This window comes from Pelodiscus sinensis, chromosome 11 (assembly GCF_049634645.1).
Source record: "Pelodiscus sinensis isolate JC-2024 chromosome 11, ASM4963464v1, whole genome shotgun sequence".
NCBI lineage: Eukaryota > Metazoa > Chordata > Testudines > Trionychidae > Pelodiscus > Pelodiscus sinensis.
This window is the reverse complement of record NC_134721.1, coordinates 43,703,642-43,720,711: the sequence shown is the minus strand read 5'-3', so window position 1 is coordinate 43,720,711 and position 17,070 is coordinate 43,703,642. Positions and strand designations below refer to the sequence as shown.

The window sequence follows — 17,070 nt, the reverse complement described above, 5'->3', positions numbered from 1 at the left end:
CCGGAGTGTCTTGGCACTTGTATGGCTGAATGAACAAAGATTTCAGGCCAAAGGGGGAATTTTGAGGGGTTATGGCTGTGCGTGATTACAAATGAAAGAAACTCAAAATGAAAGAAGTGCAAAAAAGCCACTGGAAGGCTGCCACTGTGGCAAAGTCACGCATGTGGCATATAGCCGGAGACAGTGTCACATGTTCCCAGTGTACATTACAAATGTATCTGTGACCTGAATACTGCTTTCCCAGTATTTCTCAAGACACTATGTCACCTAATATAAGTCCCCTAATATATGCTTATTGAGAGCACTGATGAGTCACCTGTTTGGGTTCCACGAAAGCGTGAGCACGTGGGAAGAGGAAGTAGCAGCCTGCGTTCTAACAGCTGCAGGGCCGTGACAGTGGAGCTCAACACGGCTGTCATGCACCGACAGGCGTGGTGACGATCGCTTCCTCGCTAGCTACAAAGCCTTCAGCTGGGGCCGCTGGAGAATTCCTGCGCTGGCTTTGGAAAATGGTTTAAATTGCGCAGGCTTCCAAAAGCGACGGCTGCTCAAGAGCTCAGGAGAGAGGTAGGTGAGGAGAAAAGGGGACCGCCACTGAACGGGACAGCAACACCACCATCGGCCCAACGGAGACTAGCTTACTGTTCCATTGACAACGGAGCGGTGTGTACCCCAGGGCCCAAGGGGACAACAACAGCAACACGTATTACAATGGAAGAGACAGGCTTGTTAGAAATCAGGAGTAATTGTGACAGGCTCTGGGCCCTGCTGGAACTGAACGGATGTCGATCCTTTACGGAACGTGTCAATTCCAGCTGCTGCAGATGTTGTTCCTTCACAAAAGGCGTCAATTCCAGCTGCTCAATGAAGGAAGCAGCAAAATCACCAGCCTCCCCCCTCCATTCTAGCTGCTTTGTCCACATGGCAGCAGGGCCTCCAAGGGGTCTGGGGACACCTGGAAGGACTGACTTCAATGGGGAAGCGTGTGCTCTGTGGGTACCTGTGACATCGGTCTGTGCCTCCTCTGCCTCCACCGCTCTGCTCTTCCTCTCCAGCTCTTTCATTTCCGGCACATAGAAGTCCCCTTGGCGGGCCAGGGGGCAGATGAAATAGATGCGGTCTCCTTTGTAGATCTCCATCCTGGGATGGGCACACAGCTTCCGCTCCTGAAAGAGAGAGCACAGGCACCCAGTGGCCACGTATGCCACGCCCCCGGCCAGGGCCACGGCCGTCTCTCGTCAGCAGCAGCTCCCAGCCTCTGACTCGACTCCAGGGAGCTGCGACTCTATTTCCAGCCTTGGTCCCTGGCCACAGCAGATCTGTGCAGCCTTTGGAACGTGTCCTCGTCAGACACCAGGCCCCCCAACTTATCACAGAATCACAGAACACTAGTACTGGAAGGGACCCCAAGAGGTCATCAAGTCCACTCCAGTCCCCTGCCCTCCTGGCAGTATTGAGCACCATCTAGCCCATCCCTGACAAGTGTCTGTCTAACCTGCTCTTAAATATCTCAAGAGATGGGGATTCCACAACCTCCCTAGGCAATTTATTCCAGTGTAGAACCACCCTGACAGGAAGTTTTTCCAAATGTCCAACCTCAACCTCCCTTGCTGCAGCTTAAGCCCATTGCTTCTAGTTCTATCCTCAGAGGTTAAGGAGAACAATTTGTCTCTCTCCTTCTTGTGACACCCTTTTAGGTACTTGAAAACTGCTACCATGTCCCCTCTCAGTCTTCTCTTTTCCAAACTAAACAAGCCCAGTTCTTTCAGTCTTCCCTCACACTCCTAGCTCATGTTCTCTAGACCTTTCATCATTCTTGTTGCTCTTCTCTGGACCTTCTCCAATTTCTCCACATCCTTCTTGAAATGTGGGGCCCAGAACTGGACACAATACTCCAACTGAGGCCTAAGATCTCAGGCCTAAGAAGTGAGGCCTACAAACTGGACACAGTCCTCCAGCTGAGGCCTCCAACTTGGCTCTTGGATAGTACCAGAGGTGGCTTAGAGATACCACGGACCACACCGGAAAGAGGAGGGTGCCCATCATAGGACTGGGCTCCCAGAGTTACCCCCCCCCCCAACCACTGGGCCCTTTTTGAGACTCTTTTCAGGCACCACCAGAGCAGGCAAAGGGCTGGGGGCCTCATCGGAGGAGCACTTCCGTGAGCGGCTGCATGGGGAGGCCTTGGGATGAAGACAGGCTGGGATCTCTGCTCTGGACCCCAAAGAGGCCACAAGGCTCAGAGCAGCCTGTTCACTGAACGTGTCCTCTCTGTGTCCTCCTGGGGGTGGTCCGGGGACGTGTAGCCCTGCCGCCACGCGATTTAACCCCCCAGCATGTCCAGTTAGATCCGGGCACAATCCATCCTAGTTTTCACTCTGAGCGCTTCCCGCTGCTCTGTTGGGGGGCAGCCAGCCGGGGGAGCTAGGGCTGGGGCAGGACCATCCTGCGCTAGCCCCGCCCGCTCAGCCAGCAGAGATAAAGGACGCGGCTCTAGTGGAGAATGTGGCATTTCCCCAGGGGGGCCACTGCAGATCTTCCAAGTCTGTACCTTCCACCCAGTCCCCAAATGCCATTGGCCAGGCTGTCCCTACTGCTGTCAGTACTCGGGGTTATTTACGCGACACCTGCCAACACATGAGGGGTTGATCCCAACATCAACAGAACCCCCCCTGCCTACCGCGCTCCCACAGTTGCCTAGAGGCTGTGTCGTCACCAGGGAAAAAAGGTGTATTTGTAACCCGCGTGAAGCGAACACTCATAGCCATCCTAGTGGAGACAAGGCATGTTCGCTGGCCCAGGTAAACCCCAGGGCTTCTGCCCGTGTAGCATCACCTGCCAGGAAACCAAGGAAACGCAAACTCTCGGTGACAGCTGGCACCTAAGGGGTTAAAGCCATCGTTAGGAGGAAAGGGAGCTCGAGCCAATCAAACCTTCGTCAAGGAGACGAGCTGAGACTCGTGCGGCGGCACCACGGCTCAGCTCCATGCCTGGCAGAGAACTGGTCCCTTTCCCGTCTCCCACCAGCCTGGAGACGGGGCAAAAGTAGCTCCTGGTGCCAGCCGTGCCGCGTTCCATGGGTTTGCCGCAGGGATGACCCTGGCCCGGCGTTTCCACGTTTCCCTCGCAGGGAGGCAGATGTCCCTCAGCTGCGTGTTACTGAAGCACTTGGTAACACTGACACAGGCAAGGGGGGGGGGGGCTCTGCAGAGGCCTGGCTGATTCTCTGGCCAGGGACCTGCCAAGCATGGTGTGATGTAGTGGGGGGTACCTTGCTGGTTGCTATGCTGGGCAGTGGGCTGTGAGTGACCTCCACTGGCTGCTGGCTGTAGTGCGGCCCAGCAGGGCAGGGGATGAGTCATTATGCAAAGAGGGTGTCTCAACCTGTCCGACCAGCTACCCTCAGGGAGAGAAACAAAGGAAGGGGGAATGCCGCCCCTGGCTGGGGGGCAGGGCTGGAAGAGAGTTGGTTTCTCTCTGGAAAGCAGGGGGAAGGAGCTAGGGAGGGGGCTTGGATTTAGGGGCCCAGTCACCCCCCATTTCAAGGGGGGGCACTGAGGCCTCCTAGCCCCAGTTCCTGTAACCAGATTACATCTGTGATGTGCTGTATCCTGCAGGAGCAATAAACTCCCTCTGTTCTACTGGCTGGTGGAGTCTGTTTGTGCCACTACGGGGGTGCAGGAGACGGGAGAACCCCGACGTGCCGTCACACACGGAAGCCCCAGCCCGGCGGGGAGAGTCCGCAGTGCGGGTCAGCACCTCTCGGAGCGGCCCAGATAACCCAGGCGAGACGGAGCAAGCAGCTCCTTCCAGAGATGCGAGGGAAGGGGAATTTCAGAGAACTTTCCTTGCCCCGTCCCTCCCTCCTCACCAGCCCACTGCAAGGCTGGCAGCAATCCCACGAGCCTGGCACCCACGGGTGGGCGGAAGCGGCAGCCCCACGAAAGCACGCCGCCCTGAACCCGCAGGTGTCAGCTGAGCAGGACTGGGGGCGGGGGACGGGCACCCACAGAAGACTCCCACTGCGATCATGCCAGCCGGGCCTGGGGGGAGGAGGAGGGACCTCCGCGCGGAAGGAACAGCTGGACGCTCTGACGCACACCCACACCTCGCCCGCCCAGCAGCAGCTGCGGCGCTTGACAACTCCGACGGTTCGCCTGGCAGAGGGGGCCGGCTGTTGATGGCACCGCTACGCTTCGGGGGCGGGCACGCAGGCGGGCTGGTTTTTCTTTTAAAATAACCAGGAACTTTATTTTGGGCTGTGCGGCGCAGGCGCAAAGCCACGTCCCCAGAGAGCCCCGGGCCGAGGCAGCCGCTGCCAGCTGGCCGCTGCACGGTCCCTGCTTGGTAGCTGCAAGGCACGGGAAGCCGAAGGGACAGAGGACCCAAGCCGCATGAGCAGAGCAGCGAGGAACAGGCGGGAAAGGGCCAGCTCGTAGCCATGCTGACCAGACCTGAGTGACAGCTGTGACCAGTGCCAGCCGGCCATGCTGGCAGGGGAAGCTTGCACCATCACTGACCCTCCTCCTATGTCTCAGCACCACTACACCCGACTGCCTCATAGCCAAGGCAGGGAGGCGTCAGCTCCCATGTTGCCGAGGGGAAGCCAGGCACGGGGCGGTTAAATGACCTGCCCAGGGTCCTGCAGGGTGGAGGTGGCGGAGCAAGAAACTGAACTCAAATCTCCCAAGACCAGCGCTCTCTCCACAAGTCCAAGGCCCGGTTCCACTGCTCTGTTAAGCCTGAAATGGTCACCGGCACAAAGGTGGCATTCCTGTGTCTGGGAGGGAAGGCGGGAGCACCAAGCCGCCTGGTGCCTGACCCAGCCACGCTGCCACATCGCCCTGGCGACACTGGAGAGAGGGGATCGGCTTTGCCCTCTGCCGCGACAATAGGAAACAGGCGTGGCTAGGGGGTGAGGTACTAGCTCTGCCTCAATCGGACGCGTAAAGCCGGAGCGAGTGAAATCCCGCCCCTCCACGGCCGAGCCCGCCCCGCACACGTCAGCGCTCCTGGTGCCGCTGCAGAGAGCTGCTGGCTTGGCCTTCTGCTGCGTCACAGCGGTGCTAAAAGCAGCCCCAGGAACAGGCTGCTTGCTGCATGCGGCGGGCGTGACTCCAATTCTACAGAGAAAGAAACGGACGCAGAGCGGTTGGGCCTCAAAAACTGGAGGCAGCCAAAACCTAATGGGCCCATCTGGAAATGTTGGCCTTAGCCTTCCCGTGCCTCAGTTTCCCCACCAGCAGCATGGGGATAATGCCACCCAACTCTCACAGGAGGCATGGGGACGTATTACGGTTGTGACAAGCCTTTCAGGACATAAAATGCCAAGTGTCGTTATTAATAACCTAAAAGCCCCCTGGGAGCTCAGAGTCCAGATGGGTTCAAGCGGCTGCACCTGCCTTTGGATTCATTTCCTACACCCCAGACTTTCCGGGATTTCCAACCCAGGGCTCTGACTCAGCCCAGTGTCAGAACACAAGTCCCTTGCCAGATCTCCAGCACCTCCAAACTTCGGAGACCGCGAGGGCCAGGATTTTGATGCAGCTCTAACTGGAACAGACAAGGGTGAGGCCGTTGCCTGGAGGTCAGTGCCATACGGAGGAAATTGATTGTGTGTTCTCATCTCTCGTCCGTCTGTGGCAGGAGAGCCTCCAGCAGGATGCTGCGGCGCACAGAGCAGGCCCGATCTGTCGGGATCCAGCAGTGCAGAGCGCTGGAAAGCACGCACGTTTCTGACAAGGAGATGCGTCCCTCAGCAAGGCTAGCGGGAACACGGACAAGCCGTTGGAGGCGTCTCCGCTCCTGCTCGAAGGCAGGTGAACCCCTCTCAAGCGCACAGCACGAACGGCATGAAACAGAAAGGGCCGGGGTGGGCTGGAAAGGCAGAACAGCACCGGCTCTCATCTCTCTTGGGTTTTTTGTTAAATGACAAACTAAACAGGAAGTTTCCCTGCTGCTGTGCCCCATGGGCCTTTAACTCAGCGGCTGCCAGCCCATCAGGCAACGGGCGCGTATGCTACGTTATTTTAGGTTATTGCAACAGAGCCCAGAGAACAATTTTCCAAAGCTTTGCAGCCTGCGGAGATGCTCCCAAGACATCCGCATGGGAGAATCCACTCGCAGGCTCACGATCTGATCCCCAACGCACCCAAAGCCCATGTTCACCCACATCCCTGAAGAGTTCTCCTGCTTTCTCCCACATCCAATGGGCTTAAATTGCAGCAAGGGAGGTTTAGGTTGGATATTAGCAGGGCTCGACAAACCGTGGCAAGATCTACCCGCCAGCCCCGCACTGCGCATGCGTCAGACTGGCACTGAGCATGCGCGCAGCACCGGTGAACGGGGCAAACGGAGCGACCGACTGAAATCTACTCGCCACAGGTGAGTAGAAACAGCAATTTGTCGAGCCCTGGACGTTAGGGAAAACTTCCTGCCTGCCCGGGTGGTGAAACATTGGAGTAAGTTGCCTAGAGGGGTTGTAGAATCTCCATCTCCGGAGTTATTTAAGAGTAGGTTAGACAAACACCTGTCAGGGATGATCTAGGTGGTACTGGGTCCTGCCATGAGGGCAGGGAACTGGACTCGATGACCTCTCGAGGTCCCTTCCAATTCTAGTGTCTTATGATTCTCGATGGCCAAATGGCAACTACCCTCTTCCACCTCAGGCTGGCCAGAAGACATCATCCCAGCCTGTCAGGTGGTCAAAGGGATCCGTGAGTTGCCTGCACCGGATGTCCACGTTCATTCGATTTCACGCCACCTCCCAGTATTTCTACTGCGCCCATGTGACGTAGTGGGGGTACCTGGCTGGTTTCTAGGCTGCTGGCTCTGGGGTAACCCCCACTGGCTGCCGTGGGTACCAGGACCCAGCAAAACAGGATGAGTCACTATGCAAACCAGTAGGGCCAGACACCCCCCATGGAGAGGAACAAAGGAAGGTGGAATGCTGCCCTGGCTGGGGGGCAGGGCTGGAAGAGAGTGAATTAGTTGCTGGTTGGCTGGGAGCATGGAGGAGACAGCCTAGGGAAAGGGGCTGGAGTTTAGGGGCCCAGTCTCCCCCATCTCAAGGGGGCCTGAGGCATCCTAGCCCAGCTCTGTGACCAGACTACATCTGGGCTGTGCTGTAACCTGGAGAGGCAATAAACTTCCTCTACTCCACCGGCTGGTGCAGTCTGTTTGTGCCATTTCGGGGTGCAGGAGACGGGGGACCCCCAACGCGCCGTCACAGCCCATCACCATGGCTCAGCGTGTTCACCGCAGCTAAAAGGTCAACACCCGGCCACTCACGGTCTTTTCTCCCCTTTGCATTCGGAAGAGGCGTGGGCTGGCGGGAATTTAGCTTCTCTGCTGCGTATTCTCCCCCCGCTTGCAAAGGAAAGCAGAGCAGAGGAGCTGCGTATTTGCACAGTAAGGCATGTCACCCCAGTAACGTTTCCTGGCAGGCTATGGACCAGAGGTGATGGTGGCCCTGCAGGCAGACAGGCTGGTGGTCATCCTTGCCTCTTGTGAAAGGCCACCGGTCAGCCCCAGCCCACGAGCCTTCCCCGATGCAGTGAGAAGTGCTTTGCCCTGGGTGGCCGCCGTCTCTCAGGAGAGCTTGTGGTCCTGAAGCAGCAGCCGGCGCTGGGAAACCTCATAAAACCTCACAGCTCTGAAGGCCAAACCTAGCAGGTCGAATGAACTTGGACATCTGGTGCAGCCAACTCCTGGATCCCCTTGACCACGCTGGACCCGACAGGCTGGGATGTCTCCTGGCCAGCCTGAGGTGGGAGAGTATAGTTGTTGCTATCTGGCCATCTAGAATCTGGGAGGAAGCAGGAGAACTCTCAGGCTGTATATTTTGTGGACACTCGTGTGGCTTTCTCTACTTCCAACGTGCTTCTCTCTCCCCGAGAGCATCATTTCTTTCTTCCTTGGGTTTAATCTTAGCCTGCGGCTTCTCAGTTAGGCCCAGACCTCATTTAGGCCCCAAAATAGCAAGGGAGCGATGTGGTTCGTTCTTGAGATGAAAGAACGGGAGAGGTGGACATCGTGGGGGCATCGTTAGTCACAGAGCGCAGGGGAATCTGCCAAGCACTAGTCCATGCTGCAACGTTTGATTCCAGTCCCAAGAAAGATCTTTGATGCACGGTGCTTATGTCTGATGACAGGCACGTGACGTGCCTCTCAGGCCGCCGGCCTCGCTTCCCTGGTCTCCAGAGGCATGGAAGATGTCAGTTTCCAACATGTTTGTCCAACATCCGCCAGGGATGTGAAAGTAAAGCGTGTCGGAAGCCCGGCCATGTAAAATGGCCACAAAGCGGCTGGCTTTGGGAGGGGCTTATTGGAGCCAGTGCGTTGGCTACACTTCCTTGGGAATTTTCACGCTCCCCTAGAACAGCTCATACAGACACAAGCGGTGCTCGCTACTTACGGGCATTCGTGGGATGCCGTGGCCTCTTTCAGAGTAGCCAGCAGACTTAGCATCTTCTCTCGGCGTCCCAGGGCATGCCCTTGAAACAGTGCCAAAGGCGGATGGTAAGGGGGTGGCACTCACATTTCGTGAGCCCCCCCCCCCCAGTCTGGCCGAGTGTGTGTGCCTGCACCACGCTGCCTCTTCAGCCCTTTCCCCTATGCAGCCCTCTGGCCGAGTCACACTCCTGTGTGAAACACAAGGCCCCTCCGGGGTACACGTCCATCCCTGAGCCCTCTGCTAGCGTCCCTCTCTTCCGTCTCTCCGTTTGTTTCCCCACTCAGGGGAGTGGTGCCTCCAGGGCCTCCCCTCCTGGAGACTGTTTCTTGCCCTTGTGCAGTGGTCACCAACCAGTCGATCGGCGCTCTCCATGGTGCTGCTGCTCCCTTAGCCAGCCAGCCATTCGATCTTCACCTCTTCAGGGCTCCAGAGACACTGAGCTGAGTCTGATCCTGCAGCGCCTTTCACAGGGCCTTTCTGATTGGCCAGCTCCTCCACAGCCACTCTAGCCTCTTGGAGGACTCGTCTCTGGCCTTTTTTCTGGGGTGGGGTGTAGCAGGATCACAAGGCCTCTGGCAGGGGGCTTCTGAGCCTGGTTCACCCCATCACAGGGAAGACATTCTAGAGATCAGAGCTTGGGAGTGTGGGACTGTTTGGGGTACACGGCGAGAGAATAGCTTAACTTCTCTTTGCTCTGAGCGTGAGCACATCACTTCATTTCTCTGTGCTTCCATTTTCCCAGCAGTGAGGTCGGAATGACCCGTCCCAGCCCATAACTGGGTTGGGGGGGGGGGGGGGGGAGTCTCTGCCCATTTGACCTCCCAGAAAAAAAAATCCAAAAATTCAGGAGCCAAACACAGCTGAGATGAGCCAAATGGCGGGGATGGAATCGAAGCAGCCAGATACAGACTCCACCTTGGACTCCTGACAGTGTAAAGCTTCATAGCGACACCAAAGGTGACATCGTTAACCTGGCCAAGCAGATGAGTTAAGGACAGACGGCTAATTGCACCGAGCCCTATGGCTCGCAAGCGGCCAGAGGAATGTCTTTTCCGCAATTGTACCCGCTCCCAAGCAGCAAAGGGGAGGTCTCCAGGTCTGCAGTCAGATTCCTTGTGGGAAAATACTGACACTCCTGTAGCCTAACAGGTTTGCGGCATTGCCTTGCTACTTCCAAGAGGCCTGGGCGGTCCCACCTCTTCCTCCAGTGCTGGAAGCCATTCCAGATCCGTGGAGAGTCACAGCCGCACTCTTTAGGATACGTGCAAACGAGGGAGGAGAAACAAACAGCCACGTTGTCACTGGCGACCCCACGGGGCTCGGCTCCTCTCGGGAGCAGATTCCGCAGCAACTGGCTTCTAAATTAGAGGCGAAGAAGGATCCGCTGCCCATTGCCACCCCGACCAGGCCTGCTGGGGGACCCGCAGCTTTTCAGTGGCCTCGAATCTGCTCTCTCACAACCCATCCGGGGGAACAGGAAAAATAAGGGGCTTAGGGGCTGGGCCCCTTCTCAGACCTTGCAAGGGTGGCTCTCGCCCAGCGCCGAGCGACCGAGGCTAGCGAGTGGCCCTCCTCCATCTCCGGGGGCCGCAAAATTGTTGTAGCCAAGACGGTCTCCCGCGGCAGAGTCCAAAGATTCACCTACAAATGTACGTGCCCCAAAGACTGCGCACGCACACGGGCGTTTGGCATCAGCTCACCATGGGCCCCTACTTAATTTGTGCTCTTGAATGCTGGAATATGAGCGGAAATTGGCGAAATGTTGCGTCTTCTTAATATCAGCACAACTGACTGAAATGGGGCCGGCGTGTGGTGTAGTCGCGCCTAAATCTTTGTATTTGCCCATCAGTGTGAAAGAAACCATTTGCAGATATTTGCGTGTCTATGCAACCGCACTTGAGTTGCGGCCCTCGGCTTGTGCTGTGAGTATCGTTGTGGCCCCCGGGGCTCCCAAAGTTGAGTGGCCCTGCCCTAGAGTAGCCAACCACTGGCACAACTGACCAGGGGCCGTGGTGGATGCGCTCTCTCAAGACCGGCCGTGTGCCTGAGAGCTCTGCGGGGCAGGCCTCTGGTCTGTGCGCTGCAGGAGGGCCACGATCGCAGTGCTCACTTATGGCCTGGCGACCTAGGACTATGAAACCCTGCCTTGGGGATTTCAAGGAGCCGAGTGGGGAGAGGAGGAGAGGAGAGCCGAGGGGAGGGGAGAGGAGGGGAGGGGAGGAGAGCCGAGGGTGTGGGGGCAAGAGGAGAGCTGAGAGGCCGAGTGGGGGAGAGGAGAGCAAAGGGGCCAAGGGCCGGGGTGGGGGAAAGGAGAGCCAGGGCGGGGAGGGAAAGGAAAGCTGGGGGGGGAGGAGAGCCGGGGGGCTGAGGGGGAGGAGAGGAGAGCTGGGGTGGGGAGAAGAGAGCCGAGGGGCCAGTGGGGGGAAAGGAGAACCAGGGCAGAGGAAAGGAGAGCTGAGGGGGAGGGGAGAGCCAAAGCGGAGGAAAGAGGAGAGCTGAGAGGCCGAGTGGGGGAGAGGAGAGCCGAGGGGGAGGAGAGGAGAGCCGGGGGGAAAGGAGAGCTGGGAGGAAGGGAGAGGAGAGCCAAGGAGGCGGGGGGGGGGGGGAGAAGAGGAGAGCTATGGGGGGGAAGGGAGAGGAGAGTCAAGGGGGCGGGGGGGGAAGAGGAGAGCTATGGGGGGGAAGGGAGAGGAGAGTCAAGGGGGCGGGGGGGAAGAGGAGAGCTATGGGGGGGAAGGGAGAGGAGAGTCAAGGGGGTGGGGGGGGGGAAGAGGAGAGCTATGGGGGGGAAGGGAGAGGAGAACTGTGGGGGGGGAAGAAGAGAGCTGAGGAGCCGAGGGGAGGGGGGAGAGAAGAGCCGGGGTGGGGGAAAGGAGAGCCAGAGAAGGGAGAGGTGAGCCGAGGGGTGGGAGAGAAGAGGAGAACTGGGGGGGGGAGAGCCCAGGGGGAGAGAGGAGAGCCAAGGGGCTGCGGGGGGAGAGAAGAGCTGGGGGGAAGGAAGAGCCAAGGGGGCGGGGGGGATAAGAGGAGAGCCCGGGGGGAGAGAGAGGAGAGCTGGGGGGGGAAGAGGAAAGCGAGGGGGGAAGGGAGAGGCGAGCCGAGGGGGGCAGGAGAGCCGATACCAACAGGAGGGCACCGGGCAAATGGGAAGGAGCCAGGAGCAGCAGCGGACGGCACGGTGGAGGGGCCGAGGAGAACACAGGGTCTGGAGGGGAAGTAGGGTGTGGGGCAGGCTGGGGTGGGGTGCAGGGTCTGGGTGGGAGGTACGGATCCCCTCCTTAGCTCCGGCCCTTTTGATAAGGTGGCCCTGGGCAGGCTGGGGAGCTGGTGTAGGGAAGGAGGAAGCAAGGGGCGAGGAGCTGGGGGGGCGGAGGACAGGCGGCCGACGGAGGGAGGGAGGCAGACGGAGCAGGGCGAGACGGCTGGACGCAGTGGCTAATCCCCGGGGCCAGAGGCGAGCGTAAGCAACCAAGCAGCGGAGCTGGCTGAGAAGTCAGTTGGTGACACACGGGACCACGAGAGAAGCTGCTGGCAGACGCGGCTGCCGTCGATCAGATCCGACTGTGGAGCAGGCCTGAAGCGGAGAAGTAAATGTGCAATGAATTAGCAACGGCTCAATCAGGCAGTAAATCAATGGGGAAGTTAAGCAAGCAACTGATTTAGCAACCGCTTAGCCAGGCCGTCCGTTAATTGTGCGGCTAATCAAAGCATGGAGTGACGAGGGAGGGGCAGAGTCTGCCAGGCAAGCTGCTTGGCTCGTGGACGCATTGCGAGCGCTCCGGAGAGCACGGCTTGGCAGGCTGGAGAGTGGGTGATGTGGGCAGGGGGCAGGCTTCAGGCTGGGAGGGGGCGGCAGGAGAAAACAAGGCCCGGAGAAGCCGAGCCCAAAGTCCCCCGGCCTGTCCACAGCAAAGCCAGCCAGCCTTAACGCAGCCACCACCCTGCCCTGTGCTCCGGCCCCAAAAGTGCCCTGGCCAGGCAAGGCTGAGAGGCCGGCTTGTGAGCCGGATGCAGCCCCGACAAGCTGTAGCTTCCGTCTGCTCCCAGGCCGGCTGATGGGAACAGACCCAGAGCTCAGCATCCGAGGGGGGTGGGTGCTGGAAAAGGCAAAGACAGAGCGTATGATACTCCAGGGTGCCCACGTAGGAGGGAGGTGGGCTCTCGGGGGTCCTGGGCTGGCTGTGCCCCCACTGCCGGGAGGCGAGGGGCAGCCCCCACGGCTGCGCTGGCCCCCACACCGCCCCTCCCAGTTAATTAGCAAGCTCTGTGGTTCGGTGACTGCCGCTCAGCCCCAGCTGGTCTAAAGGGCAGGGGACAAGGAACACCAGCAAGCAGGCTGCTCCCTGCCTCGCACCTGGTGCCCGTGGGCGGGCACAACGGCCGTTTCCCTCTTCAAGGCCAAGCGAGAGACACCGGCCAGCGCAGCAGCATCTGCCTGGGCGTGCCTCCTGCGCCCCGCCAAGAGCTCAGCGGTGATCTGCTCCGCAGACTGTGGCCTCTTCGGGGCAGGGCCCTGGCGGCTGGCCGTAACTGACAGCAGATCTCTGACGGGTCTCTGGCCGTTATTGACAACTGAGTGTCTCTGGCCATAATTGATGATGGGGGTCTCTGGGCATTAAGGGGGGGGGGTCGCTGGCCGTAATTGACGATGGGGGTCTCTGGCCGTTAAGGGGGGGGGTCGCTGGCCGTAATTGACGATGGGGGAGTGTCACCAGCTGTTATTGATGACCGGGGGGGGTGTCTGGCCCTTATTGACGATGGGGGGGGGGTGGTCACTGGCCGTAATTGACGACAGGGGGTGTCTCCAGCCATTATTGACAAGTGGGGGGGGGGGGTCTCTGGCCATAATTGATGACGGGTCTTAGGAGGAACAGAGCAGGTCAGGAAGGCTTGTCCCTGGCCCTGCAGAAAAAGCTCATCATAATTTGAAACCACCACCATCCTGCCACAACTCAAGCGAAGGCCCTGCCAGGGGCGTACCCACGCCAGGGAAGAGCCTCCCTGCACCGGCCACTGGGCAGGTGAACAGCAGCCTGCAAAAGGCCCAACGCGCCGAGCGAAAGCAAATCAGGTTTGGTCTGAACAGCAAGAGGCTTAAATGATGGATAGATGGGCAGGCAGACAACAGATACACGGCAGCCAGATTGATGGAGACAGCTGAGAGATGAATAAATGGAGGCTGCAGACAAAGGGAGACAGAGATTGACAATTTCCCATCTTCATTCCCGCCAGCAAGAGCTATGTTTTTAAAGACACAAAGGCAAGAAAGGAGCCGGCCAGCCCCGAGCGCCACGTGCACCGCTCCGGCCATGCAAACGGGAAGCACCGGGGGGGCCGGAAATGTCACTACAGTGCAAAGAGGCAAAGGAGAATCAGGCCCTCCATCCACAGAACCCCTGCCTCCCCAAAGGAGCCAGGCAGGCAGAGCGACTCCCGGCCTCGACAGACATTTCACTCAGCCATTCAAATCCTGGATTTCGAAGCCACGGAAGGGCTTATTCCCCGCCCCCTCAAAGTGCCCCAGCTGTCACACTCTGCCCCCTGGAGGCCAGGCAGGGAAATCTTTCGCCTCTTCCATCCAACCCCCGTTACTCCAGCCTCCCCCAGCTCAGCAGCTGGTCTGTCTTCACTTCGGAGGCCTTCTTAATTGCTCAGACCAGGGATTGATCTAATTAAAATTTAATTTACAGCGCAACCTGAAGTAATTAAAATACAAGCTGAATCCTGTCGACATTAAAAAAGCAGGAAATGACGTGTTAATGCTGCCCCTTGGAGTTTGTCGGGAAACAGCCAGAGCCAGGCAATGCAGAGAGGGCTTAGGAGCACTTCTCGGCTCGGAAATTCAAAGGCCACCAATGGTATTTGCTGTAGCCCCCAGCACGGCAAGACCCCCAACAATTGTCAGAAGACCAGCAAGGAACAGCCTCGTGGTTTGGTGTGTGGCCCCAACCTTCAGCGACAGGCGAGCCTGCGTTCCCCTCGCCCTCAAGCGATCCACCCTTTGGACCCATCCTCTGCCCAAAAACACTCAGACTTTAGACCCATTCAAGCCTCGATCCCCCTCAAAAAGCGCCACAAACAGACCCGGCCCAAGAGGCACCACTGGCCTTAGCCTTAGGCAGCTGCTCTTTGGAAGAATGTTTGGTTGAGGCTGCAGGATTGTACACGAGCAACTTACAGCGAGGCCCGTTCAACCTCCCATTGAACCAGACCCAGGCTTCCGAGGTGGCTGGATTTGAGCCTTGCAGCTCTATTCTCCTTCGGGAAAAGGTTCAGAAAAGGGCAACAAAAACGATGAGGGGTTTGGAACAGGTGCCATTTGGAGTGAGATTTAAAAGACTGGGACTTTTCAGCTTAGAAAAGAGGAGACTAAGGGGAGGGGGGAGATGATAGAGGTCTATAAAATCATGACGGGTGTAGGAAAAGTGAATAAGGAAAAGTGATTTACTTGTTCCCATAACATAAGAACTAGGGGTCACCCGATGAAATGAATAGGCAGCAGGGTTCAAACAAACAAAAGGAAGTTTTTCTTCATTCAGCGCACAACCTGTGGAACTCCTTGCCAGAGGATGACTTTTTTTAATGGGGTTCAAAAAGAACTAGATACATTCATGGAGGTTGGGTCCATCAATGGCTATTAGCCAGGATGGGTAGGAATGGTGTCCCTAGTCTCTGTTTGTCAGAGGCTGGGAATGGGTGAGAAAGGAGGGATCACTTGATTATCTGTTCTGTTCACTCCCTCTGGGGCATCTGGCACTGGCCACTGTCGGCAAACAGGATCCTGGGCTAGATGGACCGTTGTTCTGATCCAGCCTGGCCACTCTCATGTTCAGGGCAGGTTCTTATCCCACACCCATCACCACTGTAGCCAAGTGTCTCTCGTCTTTCATTATGCCCCAGTTGTATACGCAGTCAGGCCAAGCCCTGACTGTCCTTCCTTCGACAAACTCCACTGGCTTCACTGCGCCAATGGCCTGGAGGGGGCAGGAGGATTCAGGCCACACAACAGGGAGGGGAAAGAGAGAAGGTGGAAAGTTACAGATTCAATGGGGCGCCTGTTGCTTTCCTCGAGCTGATGGCTCCAGTGCCTCCCGGCAACACGCGTCCCTGTCTATAAAGCTGAAACGTTATTGGAAAAGCAGCAGGGGAACCGGAGACTGATCGCCCTGGCAGATGGCCCTTTCTCGGCCCAGCCCTCAGACACACAACTCACATCCCGGCCCCGGACATGCGCCTGGCTTCCCCCACGGCAAAACCAGCAGCCCCGGCGAGGTCTGAAACACGAGTGCGCCGCAGCCACCTTAGGCGTCCCCTCTCGGGCGCCGCTGAGACTGCGGGGCGCCTTTCGCTGCCAGGCCCCCGGTTCAAACCCAGCTACCGTTCGGAGGGGCTCCAGCCCGTCTGCCGGCTGCCCGCAAGCCAGGCCCCCATCACAAAGCAAACAGGAGACAGTCCCTTCCAGAGCACAGACGGAGGGCAAGCCACGGGCCGGTGCAAAAAACCAGGCCCCCTGCCCGCACGGCAGTGAGTAGCCCTCAACAGAAGCCTAGCAGGACACCTCTCAGTCAATCAGCACCAAGGACACCCCATGAACCTACAGGCTAGAATCTTAACTCTGCCCCCCCGGTACTCTCATCAGTCTTAATTAAGCAGAGGACCCCCCCACACACACACCCTGAATGTGTTACAGCAAGCCATCCACCAGGATGAATGGTCTAGTGGTCTGGAGACTAGCTTAGGACAAGAGAGACCCAGAGTCAAGTCCCTCCTCTGCCACTGACTTCTAGGGTGTCCATGGGCAAGTCATTTCATTTCCCTGTGTCTCAGTTGCCCATCTGTGAAATGGGGATCACGGAGCAAGGGTGGGAGGCGTTCAGCTCCCCTGCTGGAGTTTTGGTTGACATAAGACACAGTATCTCACAGGGCCTTTTTGCAGCACATGGCCCGTTGCTACTAGACTGGCAAACCCGACCCCTCAGCATGCGCACCGGGCTCCAGGAACGGAATCACGGCGACTCCAGACTGACCACCAGAGGGAACAGAGCCCTCAGCCTGCCTGAGCTGCCACTCTTGCTGGTCCCTGGCTCTAGAGCAGCCTCCAGGCTGCTCTAGTTGATACCCAGCCGCCCACAGCCCCAGGAGCATGGGCAGCCGGTACGCTAGGCAGAGGGAGGCGTTGCCTTCCCAAACGGCCAGGCCTGGCTCCGCCCACGTCCGCCCCCAGAAGGCCTGCTGTAGGTGTATAGGGGGCAGAGTGTTGCTGCCCCCAGCACCCGTCCTCCTGGTGCTCTGGGGCCAGGGAGGCTGGGGATCTGCGCACCCACCTGCCCTCTACCCCTCCCCATGGGGGGGAGGGGCACGCCTTCCCATGGGGGGGCAGCTTGACTCCCATGGGGGCATGGCCTCAGGGGAAGTGGCGGGGCTGGGGACTTGCCCCCCCCAGTTAAACCAGTTCTATGCCAACCAGGCACCTTGCTTGGAGGGAACGACCCGATCCCTTCGTTTATGGCCACTATGTGCGAGCCGAGCCGCACAACAGGCTGCAGCCGGCCCCCGAATCGGTCCCATCAGTCGTGTGTTTGCAGCTCTTCACCCCGTGCAGCGACACCTACTGG

At 58.4% G+C, this 17,070-nt stretch overlaps 1 protein-coding gene across 3 annotated transcripts in view; it reads right to left on the bottom strand.

Annotated features, from left to right (window-relative positions):
* The window catches only part of TEX264 (testis expressed 264, ER-phagy receptor), a 105,359-nt gene that overhangs the window by 21,319 nt on the left and 66,970 nt on the right, over positions 1-17,070 (bottom strand). For all 3 annotated transcript variants that reach the window (XM_075939470.1, XM_075939471.1, XM_075939472.1), the window contains exon 5: positions 1,001-1,166. In XM_075939470.1, the coding sequence (XP_075795585.1) occupies positions 1,001-1,166 (166 nt within the window). The remainder of the gene's footprint in view (positions 1-1,000; positions 1,167-17,070) is intronic.